Raw genomic sequence first — 19394 nt, 5'->3', positions numbered from 1 at the left:
TATAGTTACTGTAGATTATAGGGAGAACCAGAAAAAATTTTCTTCGGAAAGGGTCATGTGCAGAGTTATATAATAAAAGTCAACCAGGGTGCTGACAAGAGTATGAAGAACATAGTAGCATAGTAAAGACAACTGTATTATAAGTTTCAATGTGAAGTGTATCTGTCCTTAGATAGCCAACATTTATCCTTTTATATGGATGGAGATGAGCTGCAATATCAGATACAGCCCAAAGTGAGGAGTTATGTTATCTCTGGAAAAATAATAGACTCCCTAACGGCCCATTTATTGTTTCCTTTGACACAACTATATTCCTTTACACAACTATATTACATTTCAGCCACTCCGTTACTGCTGCAATTCCTTGTAGTCCTACAAAGCCAATTTTTATTCACTATAAAACGTAATGGGCAGGGGCATTGCTAAGGGCTCTGCAAAAGTTTAGCTTAGACATCTACTATTTACACCTATGGGCATGGCCTGTCTGTAACTTTCAGTTACTGTACATTGCTAAATGTTCTTTTTATGGGGGGGGAGGGTGGAAAACAGAACAGCAGCAAGTAGATATTAATGCACAGCATCCTAATAATAAGTTATGAAATTAGCCAATTACAGGGGCAAATTGCCCAATCCCTTCACAGTATGCTGGATGCAAGCAGTATAGAATGGACCGTAAAATTCTTACTACCCTGATAATCAAATTAACATTTACTTCCAGTGACAGGTAACAGAGTTGTTCCTTTTTGTTTTCTTCTGCATCTGGCCCAGACCACCATGAACACTTCTTCCAGTCAGATCTAAACTTTGCAGAGTTTGCTGCCCAAATGTCTTTGGCTCCCCTGTACTGTTGTCACACACTGTCCTATTTTTGCCCAACCTGGTCTGAATAATAACCTCACTGTGACCCCTTAAAGAGGCTGTCTGAATTGTCAAAAAATTTTTTTTATTACAGACTGTCATTGCCATAAAATAAACAATTAGTAGCAGATGGCACAAAACCCAGAAGTTAGGATTTTATTACAAGACAATGAGGCTCCCATTATACTATCGCTTCTTTTACTGGTAAAATACAGCAGCAAGGGTTAACAGATAACATTTAGAGAAAAAAAAACTAACAATATGTAAATTAGACATGAACAGTAGCCAATCATCAGACAGCACAGGTAATATAAGGTAAGCACAGGTAACAGTCTTCCTCTGTAGCTCTGCATTAAAGATAAGTACATACTGTGTTTTTTCTTCCCCTCGGGGATTTATTTCTGTTTTATCACAATTTATATGCATTTTGGGTTCATATATTTGATTTAATCTCCATAAGTGACTGTTAAGACAGACTATGTATATATATTATGTAGGCTGTAATCCTTTTCTATGTGCTCTCCCCCCTTTGTATTCAAGTCTTTATCCTCCTATACATTCTCCTCAACACTCACCTTCATATATACTCCTTTGCCAGATTAGAATTCACTTTTCCTGCTTTTTTATCTTATTTTCATATATACAAGTGCTGTTACTAGACTCGAGTGCTTTCTTCCTTCTCCCCGTCGCAGGTCTTGGCACTGCCGAGTTCTCGCGATATTTGTGCTCACCGCTGGTGATCAGCTGTGGCGCGTATTCCTTCTCCTCACAGCCGCTCGTCGTCTCGTCAGCTGTCCGCATATTGACAAGCTCCATCCCACAAGTTGGAACTTCTCTATTAAGGTAATTTTTCCGCCACAAATCCTTATTTCAACTTATACTGCCATCCACTGTTATCTTATGATATAATTATTCTCACATATATCTTTATTTCTTTTTACAGTTCTCCTACCTGACCTTAGCTTGCCTTATCTTCCTATTAGTATACATATTTAACTTATTATCTCATTAAAAGGTGCTTCTTCATTTATACAATTTATTTACAAAACTTTAATAAAAATATTATTGGCTAAATTAATATATTTACATTGCTATTTACATGTTATGTATACAGATATACAGTGGGGATCAAAAGTTTGGGCACCCCAGGTATAAATTTGTATTAATGTGCATAAAGAAGCCAAGGAAAGATGGAAAAATCTCCAAAAGGCATCAAATTACAGATTAGATATTCTTATAATATGTCAACAAAAGTTAGATTTTATTTCCATCATTTACACTTTCAAAATAACAGAAAACAAAAAAATGGCATCTGCAAAAGTTTGGGCACCCTGCGGAGTTAAAGGACATGTCTCACAGTAAAAAAATGTTCAGCTTTTAGTGCAGAAGGTAAAGTTATATAGGTTTGTAAATCACTTCCATTACCAATGCTGCTTAGAAACAAGCTTTTTCTGCATTCTTCTGTCTGACAGGAAGTTCAGCTTTTCTAGGTTTTCATGACTTGCGACCCCCTATTCAGGCTGTTATCAGCAGCACCCCGGGGCCCTGACATGACAATTACCCAGAAAACCCCAGTGCTGCAGAGAGCTCCCTGTGCTCAGCCTTAGCCCCTCCCATCTGATGAATATTCACACTGTCCTCCCTCTGTTCTGCAGTGATTGGCTGAGCAGCACTGCCTATATGCCGGCTGATTCAGATCATAGCAGCCCCAGCAAACAGGCTGATTCTCTCCCCTCTCCTTGCTAATGTTTTTACACTGATAACAGAGGAGAAGGGGGAGGGGAGGGAGCTGCCAGCATAGAGCTGTCACACTGAGAATGGAGAGGAGGGAGAGAGGGAGCTGCAAGAGTAGAGCTGTCACACTGAGCACTGGGGAGAGAGGAGTGCAAGGCAGAGAAGGGGGGAGGTGATTGTGCCACTGTAAAGCTGTTTCACGGAGAGGAGGAGGGGAGGGAGAGATTTTACAGTGTAAAACTGCAGCTTCAACTCCAGGGTCCCTCTCTCTGAGCACTGAGATTAGTTTGTTTCCTCGTGGCCACCCTGCTGTATAGGGCTATGATTGGAGCTCAGTGTTATGTGGGAGTTAGCTAGCAGAGCTGTGGGAGTGACTAACATAAGTTAGGGGTGGTAACAAGCTCTCTGCTGAGGCGGCTGAGAGCAGGAAATGTGAGCAGTGCATGCAGGGAAATGTAGTCTTTGAGATCACAGGCATAGCCACCATAACCAGGAAGTAACTGGAATTTATGAGCTGAATACCCGGTGAATGGGGGCCAGGAAAAAAATCACAAACATGTCAGAGAGGTGGTAGGGGAATATACTATGGAATGGCTATGTATTTTTTTTCTTTGCTGCATGTGATATCTTCCCTAATATCTTGTACTGCCCCCTTTGGCAAATATCACAGCTTGTAAACGCTTTTTGTAGCCAGCCAAGAGTCTTTCGATTCTTGTTTGAGGTATCTTTGCCCATTCTTCCTTACAAAAGTCTTCCAGTTCTTTGAGATTTCTGGGCCGTCTGTCACGCACTGCTCTTTTAAGATCTATCCATAGATTTTCAATTATGTTGAGGTCAGGAGATTGTGAAGGCCATGGCAAAACCTTCAGTTTACACCTCTTGATGTAATCCCCCATAGATTTTGAGGTGTGTTTAGGATCATTATCCATTTGTAGAAGCCATCCTCTCTTTAACTTCAGCTTTTTCACAGATGGTACCAAGTAAGCATCCAAAAATTGCTGAAATTTTAAAGAATATATTTTTCCTTCTACTCGTGAGATGTTCCCTGTGCCACTGGCTGCAATACAACCCCAAAGCATGATTGATCCACCCCCATGCTTAACAGCTGGACAGAGGTTCTTTTCATTGAATTCTGTTCCCCTTCTTCTCCAAACGTACCTTTGCTATTTCCGGCAAAAAGGTTCAATTTTAACCTCATCGGTCCACAGAACTTGTTTCCAAAATGCATCAGGCTTGTCTATATGTTCATTTGCAAAGTTCAAACGCTGATTTTTGTGGTGAGGACATAGAGAGTTTTCTTCTGATGACTCTTCCATGAAGACCATATTTGTACAAGTATCTCTTTATAGTGGAATAGTGTACCACAACTCCAGTGTCTGCCAGATCTTTCTGGAGGGATTGTGCAGTCAAACGTGGGTTTTGAATAGTTTTTCTCACAATTCTGCAAGCTGTTCTGTCTGATATTTTTCTTCATCTTCCAGATCTTGCTTTAACTTCCACTGTTCCTGATGACTGCCATTTCTTAATTACATTCTGAACAGAGGATATTGGCATCTGAAAATGTTTTTCTATCTTCTTATAGCCTTCTCCAGCTTTGTGAGCGTCTATCGGCCTGTGTGCGGAAAAATAAAAAAGTTATAGGGGTCAGAAGATGAGAATTTTTTAACGTATAGATTTTCCTGCATGTAGTTATGATTTTTTTCAGAAGTACGACAAAATCAAACCTATATAAGTAGGGTATCATTTTAACCATATGGACCTACAGAATAAAGATAATGTGTCATTTTACAGAAAAATGCAGTGCATAGAAACAGAAGCCCCCAAAAGTTACAAAATGGCATTTTTTCTTCAATTTTGTCGTACAATGAATATTTTTTCCATTTGGCCGTGGATTTTTTGGTAAAATCACTAATGTCACTGCAAAGTAGAATTGGGGTTGCAAAAAATAAGCCATCATATGGAATTTTATGTGCAAAATTTAAAGTGTTATGATTTTTAGAAGGTGATGAGGAAAAAATGAAAACGGAAAAACCCTGCATCCTTAAGGGGTTAAACGAGCATAATGGGAGCCTCTTCGTCTTTTAATAAAATTGGAGATTTTAATATCCTTTGTGACGGAAAATATAGATTTTATTAAAGACAGGAGGTGAACATTATCCCACCTTTTTATCCCTACCCTATGCTGTCATATATTTTCTCTATTTTTCAGCTTAAAGGGGTACTCCGGTACCACAGTTTTATGGTTATCTAGCGTGTTTGAAGTAAGTTTAGCACTTTTGTAATTCACATGTTATACATCTGTCCACAGTATATATGTTTTCTGACCTCTTTTCTGTGAACAAAGTTTAGTAGTTTTTCTGGTTGCTTTTGACTTTTGTCCACACCTGCCATGTTTGTTCACTGTTGTGGACAAGACGTCAGTGCCGCAGCCGTTGCTGTTTTTTTTTTCTTCTGCAATGGTTTCGCCCCTTTTCCACACCCCTGAAATGAATATTCATTGAATTGTTGAGGGAGGATGGATGTCTCCTTCCGCTGTCACCCTACCCTGCTTGAATACCATGTATCAGCGCCATGGCTGACATGTAACCCCTTCCCCGCCATGGGGACCGTGCACCTGCGGGGGGGGGGGGATCTGCTATCATGATTCCCCCCAGGGGCGGGGTAATTAGGAACATGTCAGCTGCAGTGCTATCCCCACATCGGGGAATAAATGAATTGCCTGCCGCAGCGCTGTCCCCACGTCAGGGAACTAGTCACATGTGACCTGCGGGTGCTGCTCTGCTTCCTGACACCCCCCCCCCCCCCACACACACACACACACACACAAGCAAAGTCCCTGCAAGGGTTAACTGGGAATGAATGAATGAATTGCCAGCCGCAGCGCTGTCCCCACGTCAGGGAACCCCATGTCCGGAAGCAGAGCAGCGCCCGCGGGTCACATATGACTAGTTCCCTGATGTGGGGACAGCGCTGCGGCTGGCAATTCATTCCCATTTAACCCTTGCAGTGACTTTGCTTGGGGGGGGTTATCAGGAAGCAGAGGAGTACCCGCGGGTCACATATGACTAGTTCCCTGATGTGGGGAAAGCGCTGTGGCTGGCAATTCATTCATTCCCAGTTAATTCTTGTGGGGAATTTGCTTGGGGGGCGGTCATTTATCAGGAAGCAGAGGGGCGCCCGCTGGTCACATATGACTAGTTCCCTTATGTGGGGACAGTGCTGCGGCTCGCAATTCATTCATTCCCTGATGTAGGGACTGTGGGGTGAGAAGCTGACAGTGAGGGTGGGAGGACTATACTAATGAGCAGGGCGGGGAAAAGGAATGCTAAAGGGGAAATAAAAAATAAATAAAAACGCCCACAAACAGGGCTGGGCGGCAACGCAAAACAAGTTGGGCAGGGCACTGAAAGAGGAGACAGGCTACAAGGCATGCTGGGAACTGTAGTTTCTGAAGCAAAGGCAAAAAGGAAATAGATGCTACACTACATGGACACATGTGTGCAAAGAAAGGAAAAGAAAGGCAAAAAAGAGCAAGCACGAGACCAGAGATAACAAGAAACCTCACCTGCAATGGTAAGTAGAAACTGAAAAAACACATTGGCCACCGGAGTACCCCTTTAATTCTTCACTTCAAAGAGAACTTCATCATTCCCCAAATTTTCTGTTTGTCAAGTTTTTCCAGGAGTTCTTCAGATCCCACGATTTTCTTCTATCAAATTAGGAATACATGTTCCTTCAAGTTTTTCCTCATTGTCAAGATGAACTGTTTGCTAATTAGTTATATATGTTTTGGACCTTTTGTTCCTATTAATATATACTTGTTTGGAATTAGTTTTTCTGTTTTTTTTACTCGCATCAAAGAAGAGGAAGATTGTTACCTGTGCATACCTTATATTACCTGTGCTGTCTGATGATTGGTTACTGTTCATGGCTTATTTACATATTGTTAGTTTTTTTTCTCTAAATGTTATCTGTTAACTCTTGCTGCAATATTTTACCAAGAAGAGATGTTTGCCTCCTATTTTTAATAAAATCTATATTTTTCATCACCAAGTATAGGGAAATCTCCAATTGTCTGTTAAGTATGTAGGCCTATCATCTTCAAGGAGCAGAGAGGCAGCACTGAACACGTCCTGTCACAGTTGTGACCATTGCGACCCCTATTGCCATGTCACTGAGTATGGGGATCTCAGTTCAGGAGAACTTCGGAGGGCCCAGGAGTTGCAGCCTTGATACAAATATTCTCTGTAGCAATGTGAGTCATTACTCATACTTAAAAATAGGGGTTTGTAGTTACGGTCATCTTTTTCTAGCCTCTAGCCCACCTAGGTTAAAATCTGTGGATGGTGGGTTTGATTCCACTGGGAGCCTTTAATAAAATAACATGGGAATAATTATCTAAGTATTCTAGAGAATGTAGAATCTTTTTCAGACCTTATACCTATATCTGTTGTTTGCCTTTCATTTTTCAGTACATCGGTCATGACTTTGTGGATGGATACCGTGTCATGATTCAGAGGCTCCCAAACAGTTGTGGTTATATTATGACTTTTAATACAACCAATATTAAGATCCATGTAAACCTTTCTGTGGCTTTCTTTAATGTCTCAGTAATGGCTTACAATAAAGCAGGAACATCCAGGTCAGCAAGCACGGTGGTCCCTCTTTTGGCTGAACCAGGTAAAACATCACAAGCTATTTTATCAAGTGTATAAATTGTAATATTATATTATAGTAGAAACGCTAAAGCTGGAAAAGTTAGCTGGAGGGGGAGAGGGGGTGCATGGGCATCTATTCATGGTGCTGGGTGAAAGGGGAAGACTCTAGCACCAGCAGCAAGAATACAAAGCAGTCATTGTGCCAAAAGTTAAGACTCTCTCCAACTCTCCATTTTACTGAGAAAACAAGAAAAAGGTATGTGGCTATTGAAAAGGGCATGTCCCCGAAATGTTCACAAAAAAAAAAAAACATCTACTAAGGTTTCCACATAAAAATGTTGTGGATTTGAGCTGAAGAAAACCCCACAGCTCAGAGCATGTGTAAAAAAAAAAAAGCAAAATGCTGGGAAAAGTGCAAAATGTAAGGGAAAAAATTAGAGAGAGTTAAAACCCACAATAAAAAAAACTACACTCCACTCTTAGTAAATCAGGGCCATTATGTCTGATTGGAATTAGACAGACTTAGCGCCGAGCTGGGGAGGGATGCACGCTGCCCCATATCTAACAATCAGAGGGGTCTCAGGACAAAGACTCCGGCCAATCTTAACTTTTGACAATTCTGTACAAGACAGAAAATATATATATATAAAAAAAAGGCCAGCACATCCAAAAGAACCATTATAAATATTGTAGTACACACTGCTATGGCTAAAATACAGTGCAAACCCAAAAATTACAGCATACTACACACTAGCATACCATCATGGTAGAGTCATCCGATGGAGTGGACCATCTCAACACCGTGAGGTGGTACACACTGCGTGGATATAAACAGAGAGTAACTGGATACCTACATGCCCCATAGTAATGAGGTCACCTTACCATGGTGGGTTGGTACACACTATTTGATCAGGTATGCTTCACCGATGCTTTTATGAGCCGATTATCAAAATATAAATTTTCATGGAAATAAATAGTGAAAGGGGCTTACGCTTTACACATAACCTGCTGCAAGTTTCAGCGTGTCTGTTTGCTAATCATGTGATTCAAGTTGATAACCAGCTTATAAAGGCATCGGTAAAGAAACTTACTAGACTACTTTGTACACCAGGTAGGTAGCTAGCAGCATACAAAATATCTCTTTAGATGTGAATGCTCCTTTAAGAGGTAGAGCAATAAAGGTTAATTATTAATAATACTAATAGTACTACTAATAATAAATAATACTGGAAATATATACTATTACTGATAGTACATTTCTTACATGGTAGAGTATAGAAGGCCTATGTCTGTCCTCTGACTCTCTTAGTCTATGGCACCCGACATCAGGGACTTGCATGCAACTTGCTTTTGGGCTGAAAAAAAGGGAAATCAGCGTTTCTAATAGCTTCAACCATTTTTATTTTCTTAAATGTAAATATAGTTGAATACTGTTTTCTAGAAAGTGTTTGAGGGAACTGGGAGATGGAGGCTAATGGGAATGGCCCTTTTTGTTCTTGCAATAATCTGGCCTCAGCCTGCTAATAATGTCTTAGCTCTTAACCCATATAAATATAAAACATATACACTGTACACAGCTTGTACACTGTCATGACGGACAATGCGTGATGTTACTATGAGAGTACATTTAATTACCTAGTTACATTTTGGATGCTTTGTTTCCTTGCAGATTTTCCAGGAAAGATAAATGCTACCTATGTAAACAACACAATATTTCTCAGTTGGAGCCCATTGTTTGAATGTGATTTTGTTGTAATAAACTGGGGCACAGGCTACTCTAAAATGGAATCCAAAACTATTATGGACAAAATAGAAAATTATTCAATTCCAGGTAATATCCATTTCTTTCCCCCTTGTTGACCACAGCATTTGACAAAAATTATATACGGTAATATTAGTACTGTATTGTCGTATTTGAAGTAATCTTCAGAATAAAGCTAACAGGTCTTTTATACTACATAATGCACTGTGTAAAAATGAAATCTAAGAAACAGAGGCAGAATTTAATTTTTTTTACATTCTACCCACAAATAGTTTTTTTTTAAAGTCTCTCTATACATAATAAAGTATAATAAATGGCACCGCAAACAAATAATTACACCGAAAGACTCCCTGAATGAATGGTGTGCATCGGCACTCTAATCATACTCTATTGCAGTGGTTCTCAACCTTTTTCGCCACTGTACCCACAAAGGGTGAAAGTATGTCGGGCGGAACTTACGCACGAGGGGTACCCGCAGACAAAATACGTCATAAAAGTACTTAATTTTAAAATGGCATGTGCTTACCTTTCTAATGTGATACTAATGCGATACTTAATCCCCTTGTGCCATTATTCCCCCCTCCATCTTAATCCCCTTGTGCCATTATTCCCCCCCCCCTCCGATCCCCCTGGGCCAATATATGAGATACATACAATAACACCCTCCCATACTGCGGTGTTACACTTAGTTTAACATGCTTACCAGGCCTGAGTCTATCCCATTCGGCGGGAGTTGGAGGGCTGCACTGAAGGGTGACGCCCTTCTGCATTGTGCCAGCACCTCCGTGCAACGTCAGGGACGTCACACGTTAGGCCCCCGGCAACCACTCCAGCGTCCAATGCAGGGCCGGTATTTGTCAGCGAATTGCCGTACCCCTGCATAACCCGTGGCGTACACCTGGTTCAGAAACCCTGCTCTATTGGGTTTCCCAACAATGTGGAGAGCTGAGCTAAGCAATGCCTGGAAGACCCAAAGAAAATAAATGAAGCAATGGTCGCACATGTTGATCATCTTGTTATTCTTTATCTTGTAAATTGGGAATAATTTCTGGAGATGGCAATACCCCTTTAAAGTAATGAGACTGCTGGCTTTAGAATATCAATTAAAAAGATAAACGTATGCATTCCAAGCAAAGATTACACTTAATATTAAGTATGATTAATATGAAAAATGTTGTTTGAGGTTATAGGGTAATCAAACTATAGCATCTATATAGAAAGGCGTGGCGTAAGACTACTGTGTCCACCTGGGCAATACTGGTTGTAAACCCCTTGCACATAATAGTATAATACATTTAAAGGGGCACTCCTCCGTCTGCTGTGGTGCCCTCTCCCATAGACTTGCATTGATAGGGGGGTGACGTCACAATGGGACATGGCCGTGATACCATGAGTGGCCATGGCCGTGATGTCATGAGCCTCCAGCGCCACATTGCTAGTCATCCCGCATAGAGGGAAGCTTGCTCTGCGCACTGGATGACTCGGGTGCCGCAGCAGAGATTGCGGGGGTCCCGCCGTGATCAGACATCTTATCCCCTCCGTTGGATAGGGGATAAGATGTCTAGGGGCGGAGTACCCCTTTCAGTAGTCAGCTACATTTATGTATCCCTAATGGCCCAAAGGTCCAATTGGGGTCCGTATCATTGTAAAATTCATAAACAATAATGTTGTACTCTGAAAAACCTCCCAATTCCTGTGTTCTATATCTATTTCCAGGTCCATTTGTAGCCATGGAACGTTACACAATCATGATTTCCCTATATAACTCCTGTCGATGTAAAGATTCCACAGAAGAAACAACATTTGGATTGACCTATATTTATACAGAAGAAGGAGGTATGATCAACATACGAGGAAATGACCTATAGCATAGAGAATATCACACTTAATCATCAAGTGGATGAGAACAGAAGAAAACATCAGCTTCACACATGCCATTACATTTATAACTGGCATGATGCAATGAATGGGCCAAATGCTTTTCATTTAGGGAGAGAGAAGAAAGGATCATGATGGTCCTAAACTCTGACAATTCCGTTGATTCATTGTAAACCTTTCCCTTATCTATTGATAACCAGTATACAGGTGTGATTATAGAAACATCCTATACAACTGCCTCTTTGTTTTTAGATTTTCAGACAGGAGTCTGATAGACAGGACGGGAGTGAGCACAGAGCAGTGCTCGTTCCACCCTCACTTCCAGGACTTTGTCCCAGCCTGTGCTTTAGCTGGGACACAGATGATACTGCAGCCAGATAGGATTGTGTTCTGGATGGTATGGGGACACCTAGTGGCCTTTTTTTTTATAAGCCATGATTTCGATAAAAAAAGGCGATGTCAGATTTTGAATCTGACAGTGCCCCCTTTAAAGGGGTACTCCACTGGAATACATCTTATCCCCTATCCAAAGGATAGGGAATAAGATGTCTGACCACGGGGGTCCCACCACTGGAGACCCCCACGATCTCCAGCCCGGCAGCGGCGGCATCCGGAACACGGAAGCTTGGAGCTTCCGTGTTCATGACGTCATGTCACGCCAGCCCTCTCCATTCATGTCTATGGGAGGGGTGGGGTGATGGATAGTCCATAGCATCACGCCTCCTCCAGTAGACATGAATGGAAGGTGTTTGGCAGCTGTAGTTGCCAGTCATCCAGCACGGAGCGGAGTTCGCTCCGTTCACCAGATGACTAGGGTACCGGGGGGGGGGGGGGGGGTCCCCAGTGATTAGTTATCCTATCCCCAATCATTTGGATAGGGGATAATAAGATGTTTTCCAGCAGAGTACCCATTTAAAGGAGGCAGTTTAACTCCTTAAGGACCCAGCCCAAATATACCTTAAGGTCCCGGCCATTTTTTGAACATCTGACCACTGTCACTTCAAGCATTAATAACTCTGGGATGCTTTTACCGTTCATTCTGATTCCGAGATAGTTTTTTCGTGACATATTGTACTTTATGTTAGCGGTAAAATTTTGTCGATACTTGTATCATTTCTTTGTGAAAAATTCCAAAATTTTATGAAAAAATTGAAAATGTTGCATTTTTTTTTAACTTTGAAGCTCTCTGCTTATAGGGAAAATGAATATTCCAAATAAATTACATATTGATTCACATATACAATATGTCTACTTTATGTTTGCATCATAAAGTTGACATGTTTTTACTTTTGAAAGACATCAGAAGTTCACCAGCAATTTTCCAATATTTCAAAACATTTTCAAAATCGGATTTTTCAGGGACCAGTTCTGTTTAGAAGTGGATTTGAGGGGCCTTCTTATTAGAAATACCCCATAAATGACACCATTATAAAAACTGCACCCCTCAAAGTTTTCAAAATGACATTCAAAAGGTTTGTTAACCCTTTTGGTGTTTCACAGGAATAGCTGCAAGTTGAAGGAGAAAATTCAAAATCTTCATTTTTTAGACTCACATGTTCTTGTAAACCCAGTTTTTGCATTTTTACAAGGGGTAAAAAGAGAGAAATTTTCTTAAAATGTGTAACCCAATTTCTCTCCAGTAAGGAAATACCTCATATGTGTATGTCAAGTGTTCGGCGGGCGCAGTAGAGGGCTCATAAGGGAAGGAGCGACATTGGAATTTTGGAGAGTGAGTTTTTCTGAAATGGTTTTTGGGGGGCATGTCATATTTAGGAAGCCCCTATGGTGCCAGAACAGCAAAAAAAAAACACATGGCATACCATTTTGGAAACTAGACCCCTTGAGGAACGTAACAAGGAATAAAGTGAGCCTTAATACCCCACAGGGGTTTTACGACTTTTGCATATGTAAAAAAAATATATATATATTTTTTCACTAAAATGTGTGTTTCCCACCAAATTTCACATTTTTGCAAGGGTTAATAGCAGAAAATACCCCCCCCAAAATTTGTAACCCCATCTCTTCTGAGTCTGGAGATACCCCATAAGTTGACCTGAAGTGCACTATGGGTAAACTACAATGCTCAGAAGAGAAGGAGTCATATTTGGCTTTTTGAGAGCAAATTTTGCTCGGGGGGCATGTCGCATTTAGGAAGCCCCTATGGTGCCAGAACAGCAAAAAAAAAACACATGGCATACCATTTTGGAAACTAGACCCCTTGAGGAAGGTAACAAGGAATAAAGTAAGCCTTAATACCCCACAGGGGTTTCACGACTTTTGCATATGTAAAAAAAAAAATGTTTTTTCACTAAAATGTGTGGTTTCCCCCCAAATTTCACATTTTTTCAAGGGTTAATAGCAGAAAATACCCCCCAAAATTTGTAACCCGATCTCTTCTGAGTATGGAGGTACCCCATAAGTTGACCTGAAGTGCACTACGGGTGAACTACAATGCTCAGAAGAGAAGGAGTCATATTTGGCTTTTTGAGAGTAAATTTTGCTTTGGGAGCATGTCGCATTTAGGAAGCCCCTATGGTGCCAGAACAGAAAAAAAAACACATGGCATACCCTTTTGGAAACTAGACCCCTTGAGTATGGAGGTACCCCATAAGTGGACGTCAAATGCACTGCAGGAGCGCTACAATGCTCAGAAGAGAAAGAGTCACATTTGCTAATTTTGCTGAAATGCCCCCCATGTCTGGCATGTCGCATTTACTGCCAGAAAAGCAAAACAATTTTAAATTTTTAAATACATTTCTTTGGAAAAAGGACATACCTCATATCTGGGTGTAAAACGGATCTCCGGGTGCACACTGGTCACGGAGGAACAGGAGGGCAGTCAGGGGCCTTGAGCTTCTGCCTATGGAGCCAGAACAGTGGGACCCCCCCATCAAGGGGCATTATATGGGGTACACTAATAACTAACAAGGGGTACAGTGGGACATAAAAGGATAAAACAGGTTATGTTCCCAGAATGATGACCCAGAGCATAGCCAAAACAAAAAAATATGCCCACCCCAAACCCTATGCTCTGAATCATCATTCTGGGAATGTAATGTGTGTGGCCGTCCCTAACCTGTTGCCTCAAATGCGCACCCCGCTCAGGTGGAGAGAGAGTGCTGCGCATTTGAGGCAACATAAAAAGTCCCCAATGATAGTGACTCAGTGACCCATGACCCAGAGAAAAAAATACCCCCAGAGGTCTTATCATTTTTTTTTTAATGAGAGTTTTTTGGGCAATTTAGTGGTTTTATGGGGTTAAAACTTGGAATGTACTCTGGACTTGGTACATTGGGGTCAAATTATGGAAAATTAAAATGAAAAGGGAAAATGTTGTACTGCATGGAAGTGTGATACTCCCTGAAGCAGTTTTTAATGCAGAGGCCCGGATGATCAGGGCAAGTGTCACATTGATAGGTGGTGTCCTTCCTAATCCCCCTCCTGTTACACACTCTGCATTTTTTCTGGGATCGTCCCTTCTTTCCAGTGTGGGGGACCTCACCTGGAAAGTGTTGGCCTGGGACGATCCTGGCACCTATAACTTCAGTTCCTTGGGAAGTCCGGCCTGCTCTTTCCCGGTCAGCAAAGATCAGAACCTTTAGGATTTCTTCTTGGAACTGAAGGTATGTCCCTGTGTTGCCAGCATTCTGGTACAGTACAAAAGAGTTGTACATGGCAACCTGCACCAAGTAGACCTCAACTTTCTTGTACCATACACGTGTTTTCCGCATGGCGTTATATGGCTTCAGGATTTGATCAGAAAGATCAACTCCCCCCATATACCAATTGTAGTCCAGAATACAATTGGGCTTGAGGACCGTTGTTGTGGTACCTCGCACAGGGACAGGTGAGCTGCCGTTACCATGAATAGTGGTCAGCATAAGGACATCCCTCTTATCCTTATACTTGACCAGCAACAGATTTTCATGGGTAAGGGCACGGGACTGACCCTTGGGCATAGGTGTCTGAACAAAATTTAGAGGGAGGCCTCTCTGATTCTTCCGCACGGTCCCACAAGCGGACTTGGATCTGGCGGCAAGGGATGTGAAGAGAGGGATGCTGGTATAAAAGTTGTCCACGTACACGTGGTAACCCTTATCCGGCAATGGGTACATAAGGTCCCAAACTATTTTCCCGCTAACACCCAGAGTGGGGGAACAATCTGGGGGTTCAATACGGGAATCTTGTCCCTCATACACCCTAAACTTGAGAGTGTACCCGGAGGTACTCTCACAAAGTTTATATAGCTTCACGCCATATTGTGCCCGCTTCGAGGGAATATACTGGCGGAAGATGAGTCTCCCCTTATAACTGATGAGAGACTCATCTACAGAGAGCTCCCTAAGCGGTACATAGGCTTTCAAAAATTTGGCCCCAAAGTGATCGATGACCGGCCTCACTTTGTAAAGCCGGTCATAGGTGGGATCACTTCGGGGTGGACATGTCGCATTATCTGCATAATGCAGGCATTTCCGAACGGCCTTGAACTGCTTCCGTGCCATGGCCATACTGTACAGCGGGGTCTGGTATAGGACGTCCCCGCTCCAGTACTGCCTGACACTTGGCTTTTTGACCAGGCCCATGTGCAGCACGAGGCCCCAAAATGTCCTCATTTCGGCTGCACTGACGGCGTACCATTCATTGGACCTGGCAAAAAAAGAATCAGGGTGGTGGGCGATGAACTGCCTGGCATACAGATTCGTCTGCTCCACCATGTGATTGACCAGGCTGTCACTGAAAAAATAACTGAAAAAGTCAAATTCAGTGAACCCAGCCGTGTCAATCCGGATTCCGGAGTCGCCAACAAACTCCGGAATCCGTGGCTGATAACCCTCTGGGGGTCTCCAGACAGGTTCACCGGAAGGGAGCTCCGGTAAAATCGTCTGGGGGGTCGGACTCCTAGTACGAGCGGCATCACCACTCGCACTAGTGCCAGCCACTGGGGCACTTTCATGGGGGTGCGTGGCCTCGCCTGGTGGCATCTCCGCCGCCATGCAGGGGGCTCATCATCAGTACTAGATGATGAGGAGGACGATGAAGAACACAGGAATGTTGGATCTTCATCGTCCTCACTGACAGATTCGGAGTCGGAGGCAAAGAAAAGGGGGCCGTGGCGGGGGGGGAGGGGTTGTGTGTGGGGGGTGGCGGGGATGTATGTAGTGTGTGTGCTTGGTGTATACTATATATAACGGTGAGTGATTAGAAATCACACACCGTTATATGAACAAAAATAAAAAACTGCGGCCCCAAAAAAATGGGGGGCCAAATGCAGCGCCCTGAACCCCTAATAGGGCCCGGGTCAAGCTAAAAAATCTCAGGCAGACCCTTGGGGACCTATTAGGGGGTCAGGGGGGGGAATTTTTTTTTTACTTTTATTTTACTGTTTTACACAATTTTTTCCTACCTTTCCCTGGGGGGTTTTCTGTCCCTGCTCTATGGGTGATCGTCGGTCCTGAGGGGGCTCCAATCCTCACAGGGGGGGGGTCCCTGGCACCTTCGAGCAGCTTTGCCCGCTGACTGAACTCAGCTAATGGGCAGAGTTGCAAGAAGATGCATTTAACCCCTCCCCCGCCGGCTGCTATTGACTGGACGATCGTCCAACCAATAGCCGCGCTCCTGGAGAGGTGACGAAATTGCCACCTCCCCATAGATACAGTGGGTGATAGGGGGTGTATTATACACCCCCGATCACCTTGTATCTTCGGGTCAGTGGGTCACACGTGACCCGCATGACCCGAATCGCGGCAGATCGTTAGTGTGAATTCACCAACGATCTGCCGCGATCGCCGACATGGGGGGGTCTGATGACCCCCCTGGGCATTTGCGCGGGATGCCTGCTGAACGATATCAGCAGGCATCCCGGTCCGGTCCCCACCCGGTGCGCGGCGGGGAACGAAATTCCCACGGGCGTATGGATACGCCCTGGGTCCTTAAGTACCAGGACGTCGAGGCGTATCCATACGCCCTAGGTCCTTAAGTGGTTAAGGCTATGTTCACACTTGTAAGAATTAGACAGATTAATAAATCTGGGCATTTGATTTTGTAATAGAATCCAAGCATTTTTAACTATGACCTGACTCTTAGACTGCAGATGAGAGGAGGAAGTTGTAGATGGTTGCTTTATTATTTATGTTGTCAAAAAAATAAATAAACGCATGACAGGCGTCTGTTTTTGTAGTAACAGGCATATAAATAGAAAACTCTACATCTCGGTATTCGCGTGACCTCTGTAGTATCTGCATTAAAAGTCACTTTTTTTTTAAGTTCCAAGAACAGGTCCACATAATGTTACCGTGAAAAATATTACCAAGACCTCAGCTGTCATTGAGTGGGAAGAGATCCCTGAAGACGACTGTCTGGGATTTTTGTTGGGCTACAGAATTTCCTGCATTGATACTTCAGGAAACTCCAGAATAGGTATGTAATGTAATACATTGTTAGAACCTGGACTTTACACATTATAGTAGGGAAGTACAATACAAAGTAAGTAGACTATAAATGGTCTCGCAGACCAATTTTGAGTATAACACATAGAATATAAAGTACAATAATAAAAAATAAAAAATAAAATTTTAATTAAAAAAAAATTTGTTCTAAAAATCTAGCATGTTTCCCCAGTGGACCCAATGGGAAGGCTTCTTTTTTGAGGTTACATTAGTCCCTAGTGTGCATAGCAATAGTGTGCCAAGATATATTTCTTATTATCACAAAAGGACCTATGGATGGAGGGTAATTTGTTATACACTTTATTTACAATTGACCACATCAGTGGTCACTAGTACCCTAAATTTACCATACATTAAATTAATTTAAACGTAAAACATAACTTTTATTACTGTGCCTATTGTTAAAAACCCAACAGGTGGTCTCTCTATATTGTGCTCAAAACTTGTAAAGCATGTAACTACATGCCACTGATATATATGAATTGCGGCTGCAGTCCGCAAGTTACTAATGAGAGACCTAACTGTTGTTATTTTAAAATACTATACACATCGCCCCCCCCCCCCCCCCCCCCCCCCGACGTTTCACCACCAGCCGGTGGCTTTTTCAAGGGTTTTAGGGCAAAAGATACATTTCTCAACATATGGCGATGCAAGGCTAATAATCTTAATACAAGCAAACTAAGAGAGCAATCTATAACAGTGTTTTCCAAGCAGTGTACCTCCAGCTCTGGCAAAACTACAACTCCCAGCATGCCCGGACAGCCCCATAGCAAACCTCTCCTGCTCTCGACAGTTCCTAAAATAGACGGAGGTGTCAGCAGAGAGCACTGTGGTCAGACTAGAAAGGAAATTCAAAAAGAAAAGAACTTCCTGTGAAGCAGCTGATAAGTACTGGAAGGATTAAGATTTTTAAATAGCCTTCCAGCAGACCAGAGCAGAAGATCCCCGATAATACTGATCAGTACTATGCCCTATGCATAGCACTGAACACTATTAGCAATCTAATGGTTGCTATAAATAGTCCCCTACGGGGACTAAAAAATTGTAAAATAAATGTAAAAAAAAAGTTATAAAAAAAGTGGGGAAAAAAGGAGAAAAAGCCCCTCCCCCAATAAAGTTTTAAATCACCCCTTTTCCCCATATTAATACAAAAAAGTGTAAAAAAAAAAAAAAAGATAAATATTGAACATATTTGGTATCACCGTGTGCGTTAATGTCCGAACTATAAAAATATAATGTTAATGATCCCCTACGTCGAATGTCGTAAACATAAAAAAAATTTTTCTAAAATGTGAGCTTTTTTGTCACATCAAGCTGCAAAATAATTGAATAAAAAGCGATCAAAATGTCACATATATGCAAATGTGATACTAAAACAAACTACAGATCATGGCACAAAAAATGAGCCCTCACACATCTCTGAATACAGAAAAATAAGAAAGTTAGAGGTGGTCAGAATAGGGCAATTTTAAACATACTGATTTTGTAAAAAAAAAGTTTGAGATTTTTTAAAAGCAGTATGTTAATAGAAATGTATGTAACCATGGGTGTCATTCTAATCGTATAGACCCAGAGAATAAAAAAAAATGTAATTTTTACCGTAAAGTGTACAGCGCGAATGCGAAAACCCCCCAAATTGCTAAATTATGATTTTCGTTTAAAATTCCTTACACAAAATTCTTTTGGGGGGTTTACCATACATTTTAGGGTGAAATGAGTGATGTCATTACAAAGTACAACTGGTCAAGCAAAAAACAAGCCCTCATATGGGTCTGGGAACTGAAATATAAAAGAGCTATGAATTTTAGAAGGCGAGGAGGAAAGCGCAAAAATAAAATTGGCTGTGTTCTTAAGGTGACCCAGCCAATTTTCACTGTAGGACCCGGCCATTTTTTGCACATCTGACCACTGTCACTTTAAGCATTAATAACTCTGGAATGCTTTTACCTTTCATTCTGATTCTGAGATTGTTTTTTTCGTGACATATTCTACTTTACGTTAGTGGTAAAATTTTGTCGATACTTGCATCGTTTCTTGGTGAAAAATTCCCAAATTTGA

At 41.9% G+C, this 19394-nt stretch overlaps 1 protein-coding gene across 1 annotated transcript in view; it reads left to right on the top strand.

Annotated features, from left to right (window-relative positions):
- LOC130274270 (uncharacterized) overlaps positions 1–19394 on the top strand; it is a 99204-nt gene that overhangs the window by 57453 nt on the left and 22357 nt on the right. The window contains exons 10-13 of the mRNA XM_056522427.1: positions 7065–7272; positions 8920–9081; positions 10729–10848; positions 17155–17307. Coding sequence (XP_056378402.1) covers positions 7065–7272; positions 8920–9081; positions 10729–10848; positions 17155–17307 — 643 coding nt within the window. The remainder of the gene's footprint in view (positions 1–7064; positions 7273–8919; positions 9082–10728; positions 10849–17154; positions 17308–19394) is intronic.

Source organism: Hyla sarda, chromosome 1 (assembly GCF_029499605.1).
Source record: "Hyla sarda isolate aHylSar1 chromosome 1, aHylSar1.hap1, whole genome shotgun sequence".
Taxonomy (NCBI): Eukaryota; Metazoa; Chordata; class Amphibia; order Anura; family Hylidae; genus Hyla; species Hyla sarda.
Note: the sequence above shows the minus strand (reverse complement) of the source record. Positions and strands in the feature narration are given on the sequence as shown.